This window comes from Diuraphis noxia, unplaced genomic scaffold (genome assembly GCF_037042655.1).
Source record: "Diuraphis noxia isolate RWA-SAM2 unplaced genomic scaffold, SU_Dnox_SAM2 contig0001, whole genome shotgun sequence".
In the NCBI taxonomy this organism is placed as follows: domain Eukaryota; kingdom Metazoa; phylum Arthropoda; class Insecta; order Hemiptera; family Aphididae; genus Diuraphis; species Diuraphis noxia.
The window spans coordinates 63,113,011-63,138,903 of NW_028301711.1; the positions used below are offsets into that span (position 1 = coordinate 63,113,011).

A 25,893-nucleotide genomic window follows, 5' to 3' on the forward strand; every position below is an offset into this window, starting at 1 on the left:
AAATATTAATTAATCGTATTAAAAAATATAAAAATTTTGAAACAATATTATTTTCTGATATCGAAGTATAATAATATAATATATATATATATATATATATATATATACAAATGTATACTAGGAAAATGTTTATTTATTATTTTTGAAGATATAATTATCATAAAAATGTATCTATATTTTATAAAAGAAAAAATAATTGCCACCCATTGGTCTTTTAAGAATATAATAAACCTATTTGCTAACAACTAAAGGCGAAATTGGTTATACTAAAAATATATCACACATCCAATATAAGACGTATACCCATACGAATGTTTTTCTAAATCGTTATTACATAATGCGCACTTTAAGTGTGCGCGTGCGTGTCTGATACTCTTATGTGTGTATAACAAACACACAATATACCTACCTAAACGATTCGATTTCCCGGAATACCGAATTCGAGTTTAATTTACGTAACAAAGTAGAAAGTACAAACGAATGACTTATAATGTCAATATTAATATAAAAATAAAAATAAATAAATACATTTATACTTCGCTGCAGAGGTGGCTATTATACAAATATAATATACTTTATACGCTGATGCAGACATACGACGACGATGACGACGTCAACGATAATAATTCCGAATTATATAATTATTATTATTATTGAAACGACGTAAACGTTGACGACTTTGTACTTTATTGGTTTCCCACGCGTACGCCTACGCTCGACTCGTATATTATTATTATTATTATTATTGCTTCGGCGGCGATATCGATATTATTTTCGTTGATTTGGCGAATTCGGTTTATACTATGTCGGGCGTCAGCTTATTGTTGAAAAATAATATTTTGTGCCAAGTTAACCTTTTAAAAATAAAAACGATATTGCACTGACAAAATTCTCCTTTTTAATGTGGTGAAAATTTTGTTTCTTAGTTATAACTGTATCTTTCTCGGTTCTTTCCTGCGCGAAACAGTTTTTGCAATGTTACGCACTTGTAAGACGGAGACAACAAATGCGGGTGAAACGTCCTCTTAAGTGGCAGGATAAAAGAGGTATGGACCCTCTCCATAGAAAATTCCTAGCTACGGCCCTGTACCGTTATACGTTATGTAACGTGCGTTTATAATATTTAGTCTCCATTTTTTTCGATTTTAAACCCTTAGCATACCTATATAATATTATTTCCAGTCAGCGGCTCAACGAGATAAATATTATTAACTGAATAAACTCGATAAGTAACTCGATGGGCCAATCCGGTTCCGTAATTCTCCTGTATATTTTAATTAATTTTAATGGCACGTCTGTCATAATACCATGGGGGGGGGGGGGCAATCGGAGCCGGTTATCACGACGGATGTTCGCGGCGCGACAAGTGTCCGTCGAGAGCTTCGACCATATAAGCTAATATGGTCGAAGGTCGAGTGTCCTTATCACCCCGTCGTAGGACGATAAAAAAAAAAAACAGTCGTATCACGAATCGCGCTAGATAGTGGCGTAAAATCGTGTAAACACGCGTATTATCATCGTTTCTGCCGTTTCTGGATCGTCGTCGTCGTAAAGAAGCAGGACCTCCGTACCCACGAATAATGTTATACCTATATTGACTGTTTTGTAGCTATTACCTTGACGGGTGGTCGTCAGGGAAATATTCTCGAAATATCTGCAGGTGTGAGCCTCCGCCGCCACCGCCGCCGCCGCCGTTGTCGTAGTTTCCGGTGGAAAAGCTTAGAGAAGACGTACGTGCGCGTGCTCGGCTGCGGCGGAGGACGATCGGGTACAGCGCAATCGCGTTACGATTTATGTTTCCCGCCGTCGGTGTGCGCCTCCAACAGTCGTCCAGACGACGCCACGCCGCCGTACGTCTGTCGTCACGCCCGTCACCGTCTCGCTGCGTACTGCGCGACACTCGCATTCTACGGTAGTAGTGAGCAGTCCATCGTTTCTCGACGGTTTTCTTCTCGTACACGTGTCGTTTCGTGGTTGGTTTTCTTGTGTTTCCGTCGTCGCGTTTCCCCGTCTGTCTGCCTCTGTCACGCATTCCATTCGTCCGCGTGCCATGGAGGAACCGACTTCCAGCGACATGGTTGACGACCGAAACCTCAGCATGCAGAGTGAGTAACGTTCATCTTTCCGTCCATTACAGCACTTAGTGATCACATATCGTGGCTTGTTATTTATAAAAATCGCTTCAGTTGAGCTCATGTTGGTGATGATCGGACACCGAAATATCTGGTCGGTGGCAAAGCTCTCGCTGTTTGTACTTCCGTGTAAAGTTAAGGAAAGAGGAGGTTGTAAATCTTATTTCCACTGCCTGGATGTGATTGCTAGGTGTTGTTGTAATAGTTCAAGATGATAATGCATTATCCTAGAGACGTTGATATTTAGAAAAAATATACAATGATTTATATATATTTTTAAAAATTAATATTTCTATAATTGATTATAATATTTTGCATGCATATTAGGTACTATTGACCGTTTACTTCATATGATAACTGAGGAAAGAGATGAAATGGTATTGAATTCAGTTCTAGCTTCTCTTCAAACCTTATCAAAATCTCACTCCACTCTAATTGTTCAAAATATGATACATTATAAACTTCAAAATTCGGTAATTATAATGTTTGTTTAAGTATATTAACTAACTAGTAATTATACAGTTGAAAAATATTTTTTTTATTTTATATTGTATTATTGTCTAAGCTAAATAATGATTAGAAAGCATAAAAAAATATTATTAAATTTTAGAAAAAATAACCAAAAAATTTTATTAATAATATACTGTTTAATTTGTAGTATCTTGTTAGTTTTTAGTAACTTGTATTTGATGGCTATTGTTTTCAGTTGAGTGTCGTTGAATCTAAAAGCTTACTATCTGCTATGAAACAACTTTGTGAAAGCCACTATGATGATTTTGATGTAGAGCTTACAAATAATTTGGTCCAATTTGCCACAAATGAAATGTTTAAATCCTCAGACTCTCAGTTCCCAGCATCAGATATGCTGATCATCTTAGGCCGAGGAAGATCTGATCAGGTAAAGTATATTGGTAAAATATGATTGCATTTGTTGCTTATCAACAACACCTTTTTTAATATATGATACAGTATTTTTAAATTTATTTTATTTTTATGGTGTTGCATTATTATTATACAATAATGTTTACTTTTATAAACAACTTAAAAATAAAATAAATATCTAGTATAAATATAAAATTTACATTAATATTTTGATATATTTATCATATTAAACTATCAGAAAACTATAGGAAAATTATAATTTTTAATTTTTATCATAATTCTAAAGCATTAACCACTTTATTTTTAAACCATATTTTTTTTATTTATTGTTTTAAAGATGTTTAACTATAATATGAGTTTGATTATTGGGTAAAATAATAATTGATTCATTTTTAATCGTAAAATATATTGATTGGTTTATAATCTGACAAAAAAATTGGTACTTATCGATTATTGAGACTACCTCATACCAGATACCTAACTGTTCGATAATAAATAAACAATTCAGTTAGGTTAAAATTGGTGGCCTTGGCAAAATTGTAGAAATCGATAAGTTTTTTTAAAATATGTAAAAATAAAGTTGGTTATTCACCTCAACAATGGGGGCAGTTGTCAGAAAACGATCAAATGCTTTTCAGTTGGTGTTAAAGATATTATAGTGTCTACACTTATACAAGCAATAAAATACAACACAAACCAAGGTACAACTATTTATTCCAATATTATTGACGTGGCTATAAAATTAGTGAACTACAGAATGCTGGGCTTAAACATTTAACCGTTAATTGAACTTATAATTTTATCAGTCTTCTAACTGGTGCTCACACATAAAATGTCAAAAGGTTTTGGCCTTTTGGGGATTCTCTAAATGGCACAACAAAAAACATAGTGATATAGCCTGTCAACATCTAGACAATTATTTGGTGAATTCATGTGGCGCCAAAAGTACAATAATCCATTTATAGGCATTTTAAATTGCATAGTTGAGTATTTTCTTCCTCAAGCTAATTAATAATTTCTAATTTTGTATTGTATTCCTAGTTATCATAATTTTTAATTCATTTTTTTAAATTACGCCGTAGAAAGAAAGGTAGTTGCGATAACTAGTAATAACCAAACATTTAATTAAGATTAGGTTATTTTAATAAATGTTTAATTATACATTTTACTATGTTAATGCCTGTTTAGTACAAAATCGTGTTATATTAATCGATTCCTTTGTTATTTGCCAAATATACGTAATTGTGTTCCCAAAAGTTAAATCATATTATAGTATATACTATTAGGTTTAACCCAAATGTATATTCTATTGTTATCACTAATCTTTGACTATTTATATCATACTTTATCCACAGTGAATATGTAACCATTTTTTAATACATTTTAAAAAGTTATGTCCTATTATGCTGTCGAGTATACTAATCACCATGTATATATTGTAAATATAATATTGATTGCAGGTAGAATATTAGTGCAATTATAAATAAAACTAATCACTAGGGTCAACATATGTTACATTCTTATTGTGAAAAGAGTACAGTTGACTAATAATTTTGAATTTTCTGTCTATAGATTATACAAAACCTTATGTCTCATTTAAAAGAAGGCATTCCTCCACATCCTTCTATTATATACTCTTTGGGACACCTTGCTTCAAATCACCCTCTTAAATTTATTAACTTTGTTGATCCATTCTTATCAGCTATTTGCTCGATTTTGCTCCTGACCAAATCAGATGCTTTGCGTAAAATCCATGTCACAGGTTTGTAATATTTACATTTATTAATATACTTTGTATTATACTCTATTGTTAAGCCCTTATAAATTATACAATTTATTGTGTCCGAGGGTTATTAGAAAGTTACCTAAATGACCAATACATTAATAATATAGTGATAATTTTGTTTATTTTTATGTATATATTTTGATAATATCAATGGTTGCGCAACAAAAGGGGATAAGCAAAATGTTTACTATTATTAGTTGGTGGAGATATAGATGTATTATAATATTTTAATGGTACAGCAGTGTGACAATTTTTTATGAGTTGTCAAATTTTTAAACTTAGAATTCAAGCGACTGTTATAATATGTTAAGTCTAAAAGACTTAAGATTTAAGCGACGTTTCTAGAGCCCAAATGAAATTAGCATGAATTATATAATTATCGTTTTTTCGCTCTCTTGAAAACCCTGATATGTGTTGCTTATCCTCTTTTGGCGTGCAACCATCGATATCTAAAAATTATAGAATGATATAAAATCGAATATGATTATCATAAAATGTTACTAAAATTGTTTAATCTAATCTATCACAAAATATATGTATTAACTATAATATTTATTTTATTTTTAGCAATTGGTCAGGTTTGTGCATCTGTTATTGAATGTGAACCATCAGATATAAATGAAATTAAACAAAATTTGTCACCTAAATTAGAAGAAATATACAAAATAATTAATGATGTCTGGTTAATTTCCAAAGATATGAAGGTTTATATTAAACATTTTATTTTTACTTAATGTTATAAACTTAAATGCCCAACTTGCTCTTCTCTTAAATGACACCCCTGGCTATAAGTCATTTTTCTAAGTATAATCTTTTATATTCCTTTAATGTTTGGTCTGTTTAATGTAATTTTTTTATTTATTTTACAGCTGATTGAACAGATTCTTGATGCTTTAAGCTCAATTGTTATGCTAATGAGTATAGAAACATTAATTAGAGATTGTATACCGATTTTGACAAATATACTAAGCTTGTATAAAAAATGTCTTTCTATGGGTATGTCTCGGTATTGGGTTTCACAGTACTTGGCAAGTTTTTTATCTGTTATACCGGAAATTATGCTTGAACCTGTAATAGATAATCTTTTTACAATATTACATGAAATGGTAATTATAATTATTTTTAAATTATGGTTAAATTATCTTAATCTAAGAATTATTTTATTTGCAGGTTATTGTAATGCCAGATTATGATTTTCCGATGTCTATTAAAAATCATTCCGAAGTTCTAAGATGTTACACTTATTTAGGTATTATTTTATCTTGTTAATTGGTGAATTAATAGAAAATTATATAGAGTGTTTCACTAAGATTCAGCTTTGCTGCCAAGCTTCTGTTTGGTTCCATAAATTTGGTATCACTTGCTGACACATCACCTGGTCTAGTTCACCAATGACACGACAAATTTATTCTTTAAGTTCATCAATTGTTCATGGTTAATTTTCTTAGACATAAGCTTTGACGTGATCCCAAAGGATAAAATACATTAGAGTTAGAACACACAATCTGGGAGGCCAGTTCTGATCATCACATTGTGATAGAAGTCAGCCCTTAAGTTTTCGTGTAATAACATGATTGTTGTACAAGCGGTTTGTGAAGTGGCGCCATCCTGCTGAAACCGTTATCGGACATAACCATTTGGGGTTACATCAAAACTCATGTCTAAGGAAACAAACCACGAATAATTGAAGAATTTAAAGAAGAACATTTGTCGTGTCATTGGTGAACTAAACCTGGAGATGTGTCATCTAGGGATAACAAATTTTGTGATCCAAACAGAAGCTTGACAGCAAAGCTGATATGAACATATGCCAGGTGTGATATTTCACACTTAAATTGGAGAATATATGCTACAGGTTGACATAATTTTTTTGTTCTGAATAAATTTTTTAAATAAAGTTATAACAAGATTAAATCTGGCGTTCTGAATGAAACAACCTATATTATATTTTATCTTTTTATATTAATAGCTTAAATAAATATGTATTTAAAAATGTAATCTATAATATGTTAATTTTTGATTTCGTTGGTAATAAATCATAATATTTATTTTATATTAAATTAATGATATTATAACCCTTAACATTTCTGTTATAGTATGGATTAAATAACACTATGGATAGGCTATTTATAAGTATCTACTGGCTTTCTGACAGCATATGCCATTAATTGACATTAATAATTCAAATACAAATTAAATTAATGAGCGATAAAAGATTGCATTGACGTTGCCTATGAATAGTTTATTAATTAAGTTTTAGTTAAAGTTTTATAATAATACAATTTATTGGATATAAAATTGAATTTTTTCTACGGACATTATAAAAATTGTCCTAAATTATTTTCTTGAGATTTTAACAAAGGTCTTTTACAAATTCAAGTTAAGATATCGAAGGAAAAATAAAATATATTTTTTGTTTTAGATTTTTGAAGAACCATAGTTTTAAAATCAAACAATAAATAATTTTGCATTAATACTTAAGTAATCTATTTAAATAACTCATAGGTATATTTTTACTATAAATCAAAATATTAATAAACACAGTCATATCATTCAATAATAAAATGTGTGTTTCACAAATGCTCTATAATTTTGATTGATCTGACGTAAGTTTTTATGTTAGGTAAACATTTTGGTGACAAAATTTGTGAACTGATATTACGAGATCTAAAATCTAGTTCAGAACAAGGAAGAATGGGTGCTTTATTGATTGCATCGCATTTATTAAATGCCTCCAATCAGAGTATCAAAGTGAAATCTTCAGAAATTATTCCGATTTTGTATGATCTGTTGAAAAACAATAGCTCATTTCAGGTATTTATTAAAGATTTTACTTTAATTTAATATAATTTTGAAAATTAATAATCAATTTTCAGATGAAGAACTTACTAGTAAAAATTTTTATATGCTTTGCATATCAAGGACATTTAACTGAAAAGGATGATTATTTCATTGAGTTTTTGATAAAAAATATTTGTTATTATAGTTCGTCAAATGTAAGTCAATAAAACAGTATTTAATAAATATTTTATATTATTAGTATACTAAAAATGATTTATTCACATTATCTATATGATATATTATCAAATTAGCGTAATATTTTTTTTAAATGTGTATTTAAATATGAGATTGAGAATTTTGATGTGTGTATTTGATGGATATAGATTTTATTTTTTACTTATAATCTTATTGTACATTAAATTGTGTTAAGACGCTCTTTGTAATAACTAAAGAAAAATGTATTTTAATAACTTCTTAAGTATAATAATCTACTTTTATGATAAACACTATAAGCTAATAATAATAAAAAAAAAAGGATTACGCTATTCGTGAATTCTTATTTCACTTGTTCTATCATAATTTTGTTGATTAATCAAATGGGTTGCAACTTATACCAATAATCCTAGCCATCAAATATGACTTTAAAAACAACTTGAACTTAGTGTTTATTATTCTAATACTTTATGATACATAACATTCTTCGTTTTATTTTCTGGCATATATACAAACCGTTTTTTCGGTGTTCTGACTCAGAAACATTTTAAATAAATGATTTATTTCATTAAATATATTTATTTAAATGATTGCCATAGATTACATAAAAATATTATTATTATTCTTACTATTATTTAGCTTATTTTTTTCTGAGCAGTTGGCGCCATTATAAATTCATCATCGCCTTTTTTCGAATTATTGAGTGACTACAGTATAATATAAGCCACCATCGCCAGCTGATCTGCGTGTCTGACAACACGATGCTAACTATAGTGTTACAAAATAATGTATTTGCATACTTAATAAAATAATAAATTTAACTAATAATAATACAAGTAATTTGTTGCGTTCAATATTATAAGCAAGAATATCTAATGATCTTTTGAAAAATAAAAATAAATAAAATTGTGATATTTAAAAAAATAAATCAAGCTATTTAAATATTAGTTAATGTTAATATTATATATTGAAATATAGATTTTTATAGAATGTAACTATATTCTATAAACAAAAAAAATACTGCACATTAGTTGTCTCCATCTTACAAGTGCTAAATATAGCAAATCTACTCTCAGTAGATCATGTTTAGCTTTGTTTGTTTAGAAATTAGAGTGAATCAACCTATTATGAACCCAAAATATAAACACAGACAATGTCAAGTTTCCTAATAGTTGTAACATCATGTTTCATAATAGGTCGATTCACTCTAATTTTTAAACCAATAAAATTAAACGTGATATGCTGATCTTAAATTTGGTATATTATGTACTTATAATACAAAGACATAAATCTATGTAGTTTACTCTTAAAATAAAATAATAAAAGTATATAAGCTATTTATAGATAGTTGCATCTATCTGTGTTGCATTTAGGCATATCATACATTAGTATTGTTGATGTGCTATATATTTTAAATAAAATTACATAATAATGAACTTCTTATTAAAATTAAAATTAATTTAATGTATTAAATAAAATATTTTATTGTTCTAGAGTAAATATTCTACTGATAATGATGGACTCTTAATAAAACAAACTTGTGAAGATGCAATATATATTCTTTGTACATCTATAGAGCCAGTACAAGTTTTATGTTGGAATAAGTTATTAATATTTTTACTTAGTAATGAATATGAAAATGCTGTACCATCAATTACACGGTCTTTAGCACACATGGCTACCAAATCACATTTAAGTAAGTTGGCTTAATGAGCCATTAATGTAATATTGACACATGTATTTAATATTTTATTTTTATTATCTTTATTATGATTGTATTTAAAAATGAATTGTTAGTTAAAGATGTGTATGCATACTTTATTTAATAAAACAAGATTTATTAAATAGCTTATTTTATTTTTATGTGCTAGATTGTTAAAATATATTTTATTTTAGGATCTATAAAATTTGAAACAGAACAAGATTTGATAATTGTACGATGTCTTTTCTTATTATGTCAACCATTCAGAGATAACAGAGGCAGTTATGTTATAAACTTCCTATTAAATTATGGTTTTCACGATTTGTCTGATAATGAAAAAGAGTTTTGGACAAAACATGCTGAAGTGCTGACTACCTTTCTAGATTGTATGTATTAAAATTAAATTTATATTTTATTTATAAATAATAAAACTATTTTATTTTATATTGCTAAATTTTATTTAATAGCTGCGTTTGAAAAAAGTGAAGAAGAATGGGAAGTTGTTTTGTTAAGTAGACTCAGTATTATATTAGACGAATGTACACTTAATAAATATTGGTGCTTAGCATTAGTTGGTCAACTGTTTGATGAACTAATAAAAACCAGTGAAAATACAAAAATATTCTCTTCAGATATGTTTTTAATGATTAAAATAATATCATATGTTGCTGCTTATTTCGATTCTGATGAATTATCTCTTACAAAAAAATTACTATATTTCATTTTTCAAACTCTTTTAAAAATGTCATTTGAAAATAGTCATGTAAGTTTAATTTTTTATTTTTAGTTTAGTCACCAAAAGTACTTAATATAAATATATATATTTTTTTACAAGTTGAAATTATTATTTTTGGATTGCAAATGTTAATATTTATTTAATAGGAGTTTTCTAGAGCTATTGGTGTTCTAAGCCAAGCTCATACTGGAATAGTGGTGAACAAATTATTAGAGTTTACCAAATCTGAATTAACCAAACAGCCAAATAAATTTTTAGTCCTAATTAGGGACAAAGGTAATGAAGTGAATAGAGATAAAATTCGATCTGCAATTTCCATAATTATACCTGATATAGTGAAGAATGGAAAGCTTCAAAGTGTTATTTATAGCATGTATGATATTGTCATATTGATCACTCACCAAATTACTTTAACAAAGGTATATTTGTGTATATATATTTTTTAACCAATTAAAAAAAAAAATATCCTTATAATTCTATTTCATTTTTTTGTTGTTGTAGAATTTGGAAACTAAAAAATCATTAGTCGAATGCCTCCAAGTCTTGGCAAATGTTATGAGTAATGTTGAGATTAGTGACACTATACCAAATTTAGCAATTATTCGTGATACTGTCATTAAAAACTTAGTACATCAAATAATAAACTCAAATTTAATATCAGATTTTATATATTATCAAGTTTTGGCATCTTATATGTAAGTTTTAGATTCTGAACGAAGTGATGAATGTATTGATTTTACAATGATGTATGTTTTTTTAGACTCTGAACGAAGTGATGAATGTATTGATTTTACAATGATGTGTGTTTTTTTTTTTATGTTTGTTTTTGTGTCTGTGTACAGCATAACTAGTCAAAATAATGCTTCAATTTCAAACTTTGGGGGTGGTTTCCGATGTAAAAGTGAATATCCTTGGTGCATTATAAAGGTGAAAAGTAAAAATTTTCCAACAGTTTTCAAAAAAATCGAGAAAAACAAAAAAAAAAACGACAGAAAAACTGGAATTTTTACGCAAAACCAATTTTCGACCAAATCGATATTTTTATATGGTTGTAATTCAAAAACTAATCACTGTAAATACTTGAAATTTTCACCAAATGTTAATGTTAGTGTTATATATATATATATACAGTTTAATTTTCAAAAACTTGAATTTTTTTGAGTTATCTATAGACCATTGAAATTTTCGATTTTTTTTTGAAGTGTCGGTAAAAAAATGTTGGACAACCAAAAAAACATGAACATTTAATACAAGGTTCCTTATGAGTTGTTCTAATTGTAGCTAAAAAAAATTTAAAAATCATTAGTCACAATTTTTTTTATAAGCGTTTACAGTTCAAATTTTTACGAAATCTGTCGAAAATGCGATAATTTGCAAGTAATTTTGAAGTTGAAAAATCATAAAATTTTTTCATTTATAACTAAGGATTAAAAATACAAAACTAAGTTTTCCTTCAAGTAGCTATAGAGAAAACTCGAAGCATCATTATAGGAAAATTTTAAGTGCGTTTGAATTTTAAATTTTTACAAAATAGCGTAACGTTAACGATTTATCCTGAAACGATTTTAAATATTTGTTATTATTCAAAAAGTATAAGTAGATACTTGAAAATTTTACCAGTTATTTAGATTGGCATTTTCTTTACATGATTTAATTTTCAAAATATTTTGACATTTTTTGAGATATTTGTCTATAAATATCTCAAACTGACTGAAATTTTCAATTTTTCTAAAAAATTTTCCTGAAAATTTTCTTTTGAAGTGTCGATAAAAATTTTATGGCCCTATCAAAATACTTGAAAATTTAATACAAAGTTCCTCATAAGTTATTCTTATAGTGAATAAAAAATTATAAGTATACATGGGCACAATTTTTTTTTATTAGCATTTGAAGTTCAAATATTGACAAAAATTCGTCAAAACCATGAATATTTTTTTTTGTGTTTGCCATTACGTTTTGGGGCAGTAAAAATGCTTTGACTTTTAACTTCAGTACCTTGTTAAATCAGAAAGTAGTTGATACTTTGGGGGATCAAAAGTAAAAAATTCTTATTATTTTTCTAAATAATCGGGATAAACAAACTAAAAATTAACGGAAAAACAGGAAATTTTACGTACAATAATTTTTCGAAAAAATCAATTTTGATGCAACTTTAAAACGAATGACCACTGATACATGAAATTTTCATCGAATGTTTATATAAGTACCTATGTTATATCCACCATGAAATTTAAAAAAAAATTTAACTTAAGTTGAACTATTCATAGGAATATGCAATTTTCAATCATTATTAGTTTTTTTTTAAATTAAAATCGATAAAAATTTATTTTTTAGGTAGATAATCTTGAAAATTTAATACAAGGCTATTAATATATTATTACAATAGCAGTTGAAAAATAAAATAAATTCATTGTTTCAATTTTTTTTAATAAGCATTCAAAGTTTGAATTTTGACAAAATACGTAAAAATCACAAAAATTCACAAATTATTTTAAGCTAGAAATTAATAAAAAATTTTCTTTTTTTAAACTAAGATTTAAAAATTTAATATTAGATTCCTTACAAGTTTTTCAATCTTTATCACAAAAAAAATGTCCACCGGAATTATAAGCATTTTAATTTCTTATATTGACAAAAATTCGTCAAAACCATGAATATTTGCGAATTATTTTGTAGTTCAAAATTCATAATATTGTTTGTATTTTTATCTAAGGTTATAAAATTCAACACTAAGTTTTCCATAAGTTTTGCTTTAAATAGCTATAGAGAAAATTTGAAGCGTCATTATAGGAAAAATGTTTTGAGCGTTTGAGTTTTAAATTTTTATGAAATCGCATAATGATAACGATTTATCCTCAAACCAGGTATTCGTATATCTATGATAATATAAGGTATTATCAATTATGATAACTACATGCAATGTTTTTGGAAAAATTAATTAACCATGCCTTATGCAAAATGCGTCTTAATTGAAAAATAAAATATTTGTTTTAAAATAGAATAGGTATATGACAATATTTAAATATAATATATCCTAGACTGACAAACCATCTCCGTTCAGAATCGTTTTTCATATACAATGATACCTATCATTGCATTCAAATTTAATCCCATCCATTACAGTAATCTACTGTATAGCAGAGCGACATCCAAGACTTATCCGCTTTTTTTAAATTTTAATTTAATAATATTGATATAGGCGCTTAATTTGTAATATTGATTTAGAGGTAAAATCAAACTATATTATGTTTTATTTTTCATGAAATTCATCAACAGTAAACCAGTTCCGCATATTGAACCTATAGATTTAAGCACAAGGACATATATCATAACAAAGTGTGTTGAAAAGATATTTCAACTCTCATCGTCAGAAATTGTAGATACTGATGAACAACAAACTATGTTAACAATAGGACATTTATGTAAGTGTCAGTGATCTTTATATAATATTTTAGATTTAATTTTTAATAAATTGTGAATATAACTGATTTTTAGGTAAAATTCTTGATCAATTGATTATAATAAGAAGTGGATCCTTTGAAGTAATTGATGAAATTGTTCTAATACTAGATCCGTTCATAGTATCACAAAAGAAACAGCAAAGATTTATTGCTGTTTATTTGCTGCAAAGTGTTTTGAATTGCTATTATAGCCATAGTAATCCTCAGTTAACAAATGTAGTTATTAATTAATAATTTTAATGTTTGATATTGTTAAAATTGTTAAATATTAATTAAATATATTTATTTTAGCTACCTATTTGTTTAAATTCGCCTGCACCTTTATTTGCAAAAATGTGTGTGCGTATTGCCGAGCCGGATATAAAAATAAGTCTTAATGTTTTTAAATGTTTGGATATTTTACTTAAAATAACTGCTGTATACAAAGGGACTTTTACTGAAAGTTATATAAATGAATCTGAATTTGTTGATAAAATATTATATAGCAGTAAACCCGAATCATGCATAAATCTCTTGGAGGTATTACAAAAATATTCTATAATAAATATATATTTCAATTGAAAATTTTTTAGGCTATTCAAAAAATATTAAAACCATCAGATTTACCTGTGTTTTGTAAATTATTAATTGATGGTTTGAACGACCATGAAGAAAAATGTCAAATCAAAACTAGTGAAATATTAAATATTTTATTCCCAATTGTTGCTCAACAACTTAATCAGAAGGCCTGTAATGAAATTTTAAGTACGATATTATATTATGTACTATGTATTTGTTTAGTTTATTTATGTCTAACATGTCAATGTATTATTTTTCTTATCACTAGAAGAATATTTTTTTAATATTGAACCATGTGTACTGTTTGAAAATGTTTGTGTTATCTTATATATTAAGTACCAATTTAAATTATGCAGGCTTAAATTTTTCGATCAGCTACGCTACATATTATGTGTTAATATAAAATCAATGTTAAGATCAGTTTTTTTTACAGATTACCTTTTTAAAGAGCTCGAAAACTCCAATGATATCATTAAGGCAAATAATATAAAATCATTGATTACTTTTGGAAAGTTAATCAAATCTGATTTTATTGAATTACTTATTAATCAAAGCCTGCCATTTAATAAGTAAGTCTGTTTTACTCACTTTTGATATAATTTGTGTTGCATGTTTATTAAATTTAATTAATTTAAGTACTTTTTCAAAATGTACATTATTGCCTATGTATATGATTCAACAATTGGCACGCGTGTCTTTATTTTTCTAGTATAGTATTATCTACCTAAGTAATAACTAATAATATGACTAATAATATTGAATTATAAAATTTACAAAATTTATTAATTTTCAATTTCAGTTATATGTTTCTTTTTTTGATTAAATAATTTAGGTTTATTATTTTAAACAAGTAGAATCTACTTATTTACCAATAGCTGCATGCTAATTGTTTAAAGTTACTATTATTTTAATAAATTTCAGTTTAATTGTATAATTCAGATTATATAGTTATTTATTGACTATTGTAAATTTAAGTATGCATGAATTAAAATTAAAAAAAATGTAGGTTCAAATTCAAATTCAATGTGTTATATTAATATAACTTTATATTTATAAATAATCTATTAATTTATATTTTATAATATAATTCTTAATAATTTCAGGACTGTATGTGCTATTTGGCAATCTTTAGGGAAAGATCAAATGTGTTCCCAGATTATAGATACACTTATAGAATTTATTACCTTAACACCATTGTATGACACAAGTACAAAACAGTTCCTAAACAAACCAGTTGCTTCACTAATTCCTATTTCAGTGAGTTTTCTTTTTTAATAAATGTGTATTTTGATGATAATAGATGTGATAAGAAGTAATATATTACATTGACTATTCATGTAGGACATAATTAGGGACAGACTAGTATAGTTGCATACCTGGACAGTTTGCCACTAGATATAAATTGTATATTTACTTAACATCAATTGTTTCATGTTGCATGTATAACTGCAATTATACTCATACAATTAAATGTGATTTATTATATAAACTATAAAGAATGGCTATCAAAGTTATTGATAGTAGTTCAATAAATTTAGTCGCTTCCACTGTTAACATTAAAATTGCTTATCTGTATATTTTAAAATCAATGGTTCACGAAAACAATATTGTATTGTTATTTTATTAAAACATTTTTTAAATTAGTTTAATGTTATGGTATTGAACTCAAATTTTAATATATTTATAATACTATAATTATATATTTTATTAGAATACATGCTAATAGAGTAAAATATAAATGTAATTTTTGTCTTTTTTATAAACATTGAAAAATATCCTGTTCCTATAATTACGGTATATAGACCATGAAAATTACCTCAAGAGCAGAGAAAATGTCCATTTTAAAATTATTAATTAGAAATGACCGCCAGTTCAGCGGTTAAGTCGATTATTATTGACTTAATAAATACTTTTTACTCCTATCAATGTTATTGGAGAAAACATTAAACCAAAATAATTGATTATATTAAAATATAATTTACATTAAAATCTTTAAGTCCCAATAATACATTTATATAAATTGTGTATGTTAATGGTTTATAAGATCTTATAACAGTAATTGTTTAATACAGTTTTATATTAAATTTATATCAACTAATAATAATTAGCATATTTCTATGAGCTCTAAACTACTATGTTGTGATTTGTGTGTCCACTTTTTCTGTGATTAGGGAAAATGTATAGACATGGTGGATTGTCTTATTGTATAAACTAATTAGAAATATTTAGTGGATTTTTGTGAATTCTTTATAATTATAATGTTGATAGGTACATATTTATTTTTATTTTTAACTATATGTATCAAATAATATCCAAAACAACCTGTCGTAATGCATAAAAAATATTATCAATATCAATAATTATTTTTGTATAATTATTAATATCATAACTGCTCATTTATTGCTTTAAATTTATATGTTATTGATTTATTTAAATACTAGCATAGGCCTGTCCAGACCTCCATGGCTAGGGAGGCTATTTGTAAAATTCAAATTATTTACTTACTACAACGATCTGTATTTTATAATCTATATTTGTGACTTTTTTGTATGGCAATTATATAGCACTACTAACCATATAGAAATCTCTGTTTCAACCACGGTAAAAAATATGCCAAAAGATCAAGAATCAAGTCACCCGTAGACACGCCTATGAATACTAGTTTAAATATTAAATGATATGTTTTATTTAACATGTATTTTTTTTTTAGGCACTTAGTGGTTTGAATGAAGTTTTAAAGCAAATTTCTTACGATTCAGCCATAAACTCATTTCCAAAACTTTTTAATATTATATTTTTAACTTTTTCTGCATTGATTGATGTTCGTTCGCCCATAAAAGGAACTAATAAGAATTTATTTGTGTCTTTTAAAGAAGTTTATGATATCAATCCTGCCAAGTAATACATATTTTTTTACGATATTCCTATTTAACTACCTTTTTTTTTGTTAATATTAAACTTTAAATTGTTCTAGAATTGCTCATAAAACGTTATATCATTTATTCAAATCTATTAAATTAGAAGAATGTTCCAATCATATAATGCAATCAGGAAATTGCTTGGATACAACTGTTGATATTATAATGCATAAATTAGGACCATGCATAATTAAGTAATTTTTTTAGTTTATTTAAAATAATATTTCAGCAATAACATATTTAAAAAAAAAAAAAAATGATTGACAGAAATATTTCTGTGTACAAGTTTTATAATATTATCTGCTTTGTGTTTAAATTAATTTCTTTTGAAAAGTTATGTAATAAACCATAAAATGTAATAATTAAAATCACATAATTTTCCAACTTTTTATACTCTGTTCAAAATTAGAAACTTCAGCGGTGACCAGCTATTGCGCATAAGCATGGCTTAGCTAAATGTATGGACCATGGGCAATGGCTACGATCTGACTATCGGTAATGAAAACTAGTCTCTGTTGTAGGAGTTTCTTGTTTTGAGCAGAGTACAGGATATTAAAAATTGACACATGATACATTTACTATTTCTCACAACTATTTATTAATGAATTGTCAATTTTATTATTACATTTATAATCTTTAATATATTAGAACTGTTTATAACCTTATTGTTTTTTGTTATTCTTATTGATAATTTATATTAAACATAATTTTTTTTTGCTTTTATCTCATTAAAAAAAAAAAAAAATTATGATAATAAAAGAAAATAAATGTTAGGTTTTTCAAAAACAATGTGAGTTACATTTTTACATACTATTTAAAAATATTTCAAGAGCTATACAAAACAAAATATATCACTAAATTAATTATTCTGTTTGACTGTAGGGGCTTAGTTGAAACTCATTTTGAATTGATCTCAAATATAATAAATAATTTTGACCAAAATTTAAATAACACACTAGAATGTCAACGAATTGCTATTGTAGTATTATGTTTATGTGTAAGTATATTTATAGAAATAAAATGTATTATATTTATACATTTATTAATTCAAATATTTATTTTTAGTGTACAGAAACCATAACATCTGATGTTAAATATACAACTAATTTAATAAACATCTTCTTAAAGTGTTTAACCGATACCTCATATGATATAAAAAAGTACTGTTTAAAAGGCCTTACTGTAATTTGTCAACATCAGCAAATTTTGGTAAAAATAAAGAATAAGATTTTAATTATTTTACATTTTCAAATTAATAAACATTTCTTTATGATTGTACTACTTTAATGACAGTTATATATTTAATATCTTATTTAGTTGTATTTTCATATTTGTTTTTAGTCTGAAAATCAGTCTCAATACATACTCGATGCATTAATGCAAGGTCTAGATGAATATCAAACTCTACAAAGTGATGTTACATTAGAAGCATTACGTGGCCTTATATCATTAGTTCCTCACTTATCATTAGATAAATTTGAAAAGCATTATACAACATTGACATTTCGTATAAAACAATTTTTTGAGAATGTAAATAAATAGTTTGTTGATTTGTGTGTAAGCATCATTTGTAATTTCATAAAATATTTAAATCTTATAGGAAAATAGTGAGATGCGTTATACTTCCATAAGACTTTATGGTGAATTGTGTTCAAAAACAAAAGAATTTAACATTCAAGTGGATATGTCATTACATCATAGCAACATGGTTACTTTTTTATTGCATTTATGTGAAAATGATACAAATATTGTCAAGGTTAGTGCTTACCAAGAAAATATATACTAAATTAAAAATGTTAAAGATACATTCTTTGTTTAAAATGTGATGTTTGTAAAATAAGTATATAACTAGATATGTTTCTGATGTAAAAGTGAATATCCTTGGTGCATTATAGAGGTCAAAAGTAACAGTTTTCAAAAAAATCGAAAAAAAAAATGACAGAAAAACGGGAATTTTTATGCAAAACCAATTTTCGACCAAATCGATTTTTTTATATGGTTGTAATTCAAAAACTAATCACTGTAAATACTTGAAATTTTCACCAAATGTTTATGTTAGTGTTATCAATATACAGTTTAATTTTTAAAATGTTTTGACTTTTTTTGAGTTATATATAGACAACTGAAATTTTCGATTTTTATGATTGTCGGTAAAAAAATGTTGGATGACCAAAAAAACATGAAAATTTAATACAAGGTTCCTTATGAGTGGTTGTTATTGTAGCTAAAAAAAATTGAAAATCGTTAGTCACAATTTTTTTTTATTAGCATTTGAAGTTCAAATATTGACAAAAATTCGTCAAAACCATGAATATTTGCAAATTATTTTGTAATTCAAAATTTATAAAATTGTTTGTATTTATATCTAAGGTTAACAAATTCAACACTAAGTTTTCCATAAGTTTTTCTTCAAATAGCTATAAAGGAAATTTGACGCGTCATTATAGGAAAAATGTTTTGAGCGTTTGAGTTTTAAATTTTTATGAAATCGCGTAACGATAACGATTTATCGTCAAACCAGGTATATGTATATCTATGATAATATCAGGTATTATGAATTATGATAACTACATGCAATATTTTTGGAAAAATTGTTTAACCATGCCTTATGCAAAATGCGTCCTAATTGAAAAATAAAATATTTGTTTCAAAATAGAATAGGTATATGACAATATTTAAATATAATATATCTTAGACTGACAAATCATCTCTGTTCAGAATCGTTTTTACTATACAATGATACCTATCATTGCATTCAAATCTAACCTACCCTAGTCAGAGGTCCACCCCACCACCTTATGTACATCAGAGCGACATCCACTTACCCGCTTTTTTATTGTCAACCCTCGGTTTGGTTTGTAGCTTTAATCTATCCACTTCTAATACTTCTATCATCAGTTTATATTCTAAGTAGTGTATTTTTCTTCTACAATTTCTTTTTCTAATATTGATGAAATACAGTATTACTTGATATCTCCCGGCCTTTTTTTTGTGTATTTATTCTATTCTTGTATATCGATTAAAACAATTATTTGTTACTACTAAATCAAATTTTAAGTAAAATTTAAGCTGTACATGCATGACACTAGCATTTTATTTCTTGTGGGTGCTGAGTGGAATAGATATAATTTGTACATTAAGTATGGTTTTTCAAAAAACTACTGTAATTACTCAGGTCAACAATTAAATTAATTTTAACATAACAGCTTACTATAACTCACATTTGACATTTTGTAACACATAGTTTTTATATTCTAGGTTCTAAATAGATAATATATTTGAAATTTTGAATAATTAACAAGCTTTAATATATTTTCATATTTACTTCAAAAAATATTTTAAAGCTTGTTAATTATTTAATTATTTAACATTTCAACAACTACATTAACAATGATGTATAATACATTTGACAATTGGACTTTTATAATATACATCTTTATGGCTGAATGGTTATGCTATTTTTAACCTACTTTTATGAATACATATTTAATTAAAATGATTTGAATTAGTATTAGGCAGATTAATATTTGATTGACTATAGAATTTTAGGCAATGATTTGGAGGATCCCACCTTTATTTCTATTCAATAGTAAATAGTAAATAGTAAATACTTAGTAATTAGTAAATTCAATAAAAAAATTAGTAAAATATTTATTACTTTTACTAATCACAAATTATATTTCATTAAAATTGTAGGAAACAATTATCAGTACTTAAAAATAATAATTATTAATAAAACTAATAATTCATAGCTCTTATAAAAATTATGTCACATTTTGTTTAATTGTTCAGTTGGTGGTCTGGATCATTTTTTGAGGAAGATAAAACTCTTCCTGGTCACCTCTTTGTGTTGTGCTTGATGTCTTTCATTTGTCTAATTTGTTTGATCCAATTAATTTATTTACTCTTGCATCTTCAATAATTGTATTCCTAACCATATATTAGGTATAGGTACTTATAAAGAAAAATGGCTAACGCAGGCAAATTATAAATAATTTTTGCAGTTTATTTTTCCATTCAATAAAAAGTCATTTAAGACTATTACATTTTAATCTATCATTTATACTTTGTGTGAATCATTTTATAATTGTATTTTTAGGCCTGTAAATATGCATTGAAAAAGATAAGCATCTTATTACATTCTGAAAAAATGATAACCATGACCCACAATCATTTGATTGAAGAAGGAAGATTGAAATATACAGAATTTATCAATCAAATGTGTAAAATTATGGTTTGTGTAATTTATTGTATACAGTAATTTTAAAACAATATTCATATTTAGCTAATTCAATAAATTATTATATTTAAAACTTTTGTTGATAGACTGAAGAATTTTTATCTCAAGTTAACATGTATACTATGGTTGGAGTATCTTACTCAAAAAGCATCTTTCCTGATGTAAGGGCCAATGCTGCATTATTTGTTGGTAAGGATAACTGTAGTAATAATCTGTCAAGTTATTGTTTAGTTTATTACATATGTATATTTTTATATTATGATTATATTTATACATTTTTAGGTTCGTTGTATAAAGCAAATCCAAGTAAATCTTCTTTCGATTTAATATCAAGTAAAATGTTAAATCTTACAATTGATCCAAATCCTAAAGTCCGTTCTAGTGCTGTTGCTTGCCTTGGAAAACTTTATGAATAAAAATTTGTAGGTTAATAAATATAAATGTTCTTCTTTATTTTCTGTTTCTATTTAAATATTTATATTAGTTTCAGACATAGTCAATTTTAAACTGTAGTCTTAATTAGTAAAATATAATCACAATTTAAGTGTATTCAATTGTTTTAAAGCTATTATTGTTTTGAAATATTTTGTGTGTTAATGGTTGTGTGTTTTTTTTAAATGTTTATTTTATTAAAATATGAATGTATATGAATATACATTTATCTCTTTCTGATTATAGAGTTAATCATATAGAGATGAATAATACAAAAAGTTGTGACTGTCAAATTAAAAAAATTAAATTATGTATAAGAAGTATCATTATCATATGGTGATTCATTTACTTCAAATAAAATAATATAATGGGAAATATCCCTATGTTTTTAAACATTTTATCACATTCAATATTTTCCAATATTATCAATAATATTTATTGTGTGAACAATGTCACCATGATTTTAGATAATTATCTTATCTATACTATAAGAATCTCGTATGCATTATACAATTAATTTTTAAAATTTTCAAAAATGTATTATTTTTATTTTTCGAATAAAAGTAATTTATACAAATATTATTCTTATGATGATAAAATATTAGTTTTGTTTCATTTATTAAAATACTATTTTTCATTTTCATTTAAACAAAAAAATAATAGTACAAACTGCTTATGAGAATAAACATGTATATCAAAACTATTCCATTATTATTAAATTATGTTATGTGAATTATATAATATATTTGTTTTAAATGCATCTATGTTAGCTTGTTTAATTTTTACCTCATAAATTATACATTTTAATGTTACCATATTCTGAAATATTGTTAAGTAAATGTTCTACACCCTAGTCAGTGGTTCTCAACTGGTGTTCCGCGGTACACCAATTGTAGGGCATGTACCAGTTGCCCCCAAAAATACCTTTTTTTATACCAACTCCCCCAAAACTAACTAGAGCAAAATGTACCAGTTGACCTCAATCAAATGTACCAGTTGCCCAGTTGTATTATTAATAATAATAGCCTATTACTAGGTGCAAAGCCAGGATTTTACAAAAACGAGTCTAACTGGTGTCGTATACGCCGATAACCGACGTACACAAATAAACGAACAAATTAATTATAAGCACTTTTATTGAACATTTTGACGTCCAGTGGCGATCGAGTCACACGATCACCACCTGACTCTGACACTGGTGGTCAGTGGTTAATCGAGTCCCGCCAACGACTACCGCCAACTGACCTCTTTTCTGTCTTCACATATTCCTTAAATATAAATTTTACCATCGAAACACTATCGGTAATATCGATATTGAGTTTAACCAAATTATATTATACTTACTGACTAAGCTTAAAATTATACTATACTCTTTTCCAAATAAGAACAGGCTTCGGTGGCCGACTTCTACGCATGGGCGTGGCTTCACTACAAGTACGGACTTCGAACACTGCCGCTGTGGCGCGACGACGGGAGCGACGTAATTAGTCTATCATAGACCAGTGACCTGAACTAATAACTTAAAATGCATTGTATACTTTGAAATAGATGGGGTGCGGAGTGGTACGTTGTGTTTTATTTTCCGTACCGTCACTCGCACGCCACATAATCATAGGCGTACGCAGACTTCAACTTCCGGTCGAGCCTGGATACAATTAGTGCCCCAATACTTATACTGTGCCCCTAATTTTTTTCTAACACTCCTTCATAGTAGATTCTGTTGTAAAATAAAAACAATGTAGTATTTATATCTATAAATAGAATCAAGTATTTTACTGCTAATTTTTGGACATATATTTTAAGAGTACATATTTTACAAAGTAAAACTTTGAATTCTTTAACATCAAATGATATAAATACAATTAATAGTTATGTATAAAAAGAACAAAACACATTACCCAACATTTAAAAAAAAAGCTTGGTTTAATAAACAAAAATTCTTTATAGGTACTAAATTAATACATAAAGCATATATAATGTATACATGTGTAATTATGTATAATTTAAAAACAATTATAAATGAATTCTCCTATTTCCCATCATTTTGAATTCGTCAATCACCATGTCAATGTTAATACTAGATGTTAATTCTGATTCAGTAAACATTAATAATAAACTATTAAGTCGGTCTTGTTGCATAGTACTCCTTAATTTATTTTTTACTATTGTTAGTTTTGAAAATACCCGTTCGCAGGAACAACTTGTAACTGGTATTATACTGAATAATTTCAGTACGGTGAAAAATCCATTAAATGATTTTATGTAATTATTTGTTTTCATATAATCAAGCCATGCATGAATAGATTCATTATTAGTATTAGTATCTGGTTTACCATCAGTAGCTGGTAAATATTTTAATAGTTTTATCTCAGATTGTAATTTCTCTACCGGGACATTTGCAAAATTTGATAATATTGAAATCATTACAGGCGTAGTGTCTAGACGAATCGTACTGGCTACAGCTTGAACTAATTGCACAATTTCTTGGTTAAACCTCGAGTTGATGCCAGAAATGAGTTCATCTAACAATTGGTTGTACATAGTTATTTTAAGTTCATTTTTTTTTGTTTTAAAAAATAATTGATTATTTGATGTTTTGTCTATTCGAGTTGACACTTTTCTATTTATTACTTCTGGTACTTGTACACCATTTTTATGACAAAGTTCTACTGACTGTTGATAAATATTTCTAAACTCTTCATCACTATTCCTCATAGCCATCAAGTTTTGTACTAAAGACTGTACACTGTTTACTGCTAGTACAAGATCCATGTTTGGTGACTGTAATAAAGAACTTGTCTTTAATATTATATTTAATATAGGATTCAATAAATACAGCCCAAAAATAAAGCCAAAACTTTTTAATTGATACTTCAAACCCATTCCTTTTGCACACATTTCTGGAACACTACTACTTTCACAAATTTCTTCTATGGCTAAAAGCAAAACTTCATAGTTATTAAGCACTGATTTGACTGCTTCTGCTCGACACGCCCAGCGAGTAATAGAACACGACTTTAATGTAAGTAACTTAATTCCTACATCTTTGGATATTTTTTCTAAAATTGCATGCCTCATTGCACTACTTTCAATAAAATTGTAGGTAAATTGTATAGTTCCAAAAAAATTGAATACTAATTTATTTATTTTGGAATTTTTTGATTTATCACATACTGAATCAACATGTGCTAAGTTTAGACAGTGAGCATAACAGTGAATATATTTAATATTTGAATTTTGTTCTTTACATTTTGTCTGCACGCCTCCTATTTTACCAGCCATAGTTGAAGCACCATCAAAGCAAACTGATAAAACTGAATGCCAATCTTTTCCCATAAGTATCAATACATCATGAAGACAGTCAAAAATAGCCTGAGCTGTAACAGATTGCATTCGTTTCAATGTAATATAAGTTTCAACTGGTCTATTTTTTTTTTCATCAAAATATCGAAAAACAATTGACAATTGTTCAAAATGTCCAACATCTGTAGTCTCATCAGCCATTATTGATATGAACGAATTTTGTATGTTGTTTTTTATATTTCATAAAATAACATTTTTAATTTATGTTATTAAATCATTCTGTATTCTGCTACTTGTGTAAAAAGCATTTTTTGGAGCCTCTTGTAAATGGTCTTGAAGAACAACATCATATTTTGTCAGTATGATTACTAATTCCTTAAAAAGTCCTTGATTGCAAACATCAGATTTTTCATCATGACCACGAAATGGCCTACCACTCTTTCCTAAGCAAATTATAATATCAATGGTACGATTCATAAATTCTCTGTTTTTCAAACGATCTTTTTCTTTTCTACTAATTTCTTCAAGACGATTCTTATCGAGCACACAGTCAATTGACTTCAAATTAATAAAATCAGTTAATGCTTTTGCACTGTTTAAGTGACATTTAGATGATTGATGTTTTTTGAATGCATCAATAGCTCGATACCACGCTTTAAAACCATTACTACTAAATATTGATTCACTGTAGCTGCTATTTATTTCATTACCTTTAAAGCAGCGACAAGGGAAAAAAAATACTGTGTCAG

The 25,893-nt window shown here is 26.7% G+C and overlaps 2 protein-coding genes across 3 annotated transcripts; one reads left to right on the forward strand and one right to left on the reverse strand.

The window, feature by feature from the left end:
* Positions 1-1,433: 1,433 nt before the first annotated feature.
* On the forward strand, positions 1,434-22,234 carry c11.1 (maestro heat like repeat family protein c11.1). Of its 2 annotated transcripts, XM_015518230.2 has the most exons (29): positions 1,443-2,105; positions 2,460-2,605; positions 2,839-3,030; positions 4,587-4,776; positions 5,368-5,504; positions 5,670-5,906; positions 5,971-6,049; positions 7,424-7,614; positions 7,677-7,796; positions 9,289-9,490; positions 9,691-9,882; positions 9,964-10,259; positions 10,379-10,651; positions 10,734-10,927; positions 13,509-13,654; positions 13,728-13,909; positions 13,985-14,212; positions 14,266-14,437; positions 14,685-14,820; positions 15,355-15,508; positions 16,962-17,149; positions 17,226-17,363; positions 18,052-18,166; positions 18,235-18,378; positions 18,511-18,699; positions 18,770-18,925; positions 21,269-21,403; positions 21,496-21,598; positions 21,692-22,234. In XM_015518230.2, exons 1-29 carry the CDS (start codon positions 2,051-2,053, stop codon positions 21,823-21,825), a joined length of 4,824 nt encoding a protein of 1,607 aa, XP_015373716.2. In that variant the 5' UTR covers positions 1,443-2,050; the 3' UTR covers positions 21,826-22,234. The 2 variants fall into 2 exon arrangements, with proteins under 2 accessions (XP_015373717.2, XP_015373716.2); XM_015518231.2 differs by lacking the exon at positions 18,511-18,699 and having other exon boundaries at positions 1,434-2,105.
* Positions 22,235-23,854: 1,620 nt separating this feature from the next.
* LOC107168723 (E3 SUMO-protein ligase KIAA1586-like) lies at positions 23,855-25,893 on the reverse strand. The gene is made up of 3 exons (XM_015518227.2): positions 25,855-25,893; positions 24,490-25,218; positions 23,855-24,363 (listed from the first exon to the last, which is right to left on the reverse strand). Exons 2-3 carry the CDS (start codon positions 25,175-25,177, stop codon positions 23,855-23,857), a joined length of 1,197 nt encoding a protein of 398 aa, XP_015373713.2. The 5' UTR covers positions 25,178-25,218; positions 25,855-25,893.

Excerpts from the sequence above, each read along its gene's own strand:
- c11.1 (XM_015518230.2), top strand. The coding sequence starts at position 2,051 with ATGGAGGAACCGACTTCCAGCGACATGGTTGACGACCGAAACCTCAGC. Across the intron at positions 2,606-2,838 it reads ATTATAAACTTCAAAATTCG|TTGAGTGTCGTTGAATCTAA; the intron begins GTAATTATAATG and ends TATTGTTTTCAG. Across the intron at positions 18,379-18,510 it reads GTCAACATCAGCAAATTTTG|TCTGAAAATCAGTCTCAATA; the intron begins GTAAAAATAAAG and ends ATTTGTTTTTAG.
- LOC107168723 (XM_015518227.2), bottom strand. The coding sequence starts at position 25,177 with ATGGGAAAAGATTGGCATTCAGTTTTATCAGTTTGCTTTGATGGTGCT. Across the intron at positions 24,364-24,489 it reads AGAACTTTGTCATAAAAATG|ATGAACTCATTTCTGGCATC; the intron begins GTGTACAAGTAC and ends ACCAATTGTTAG.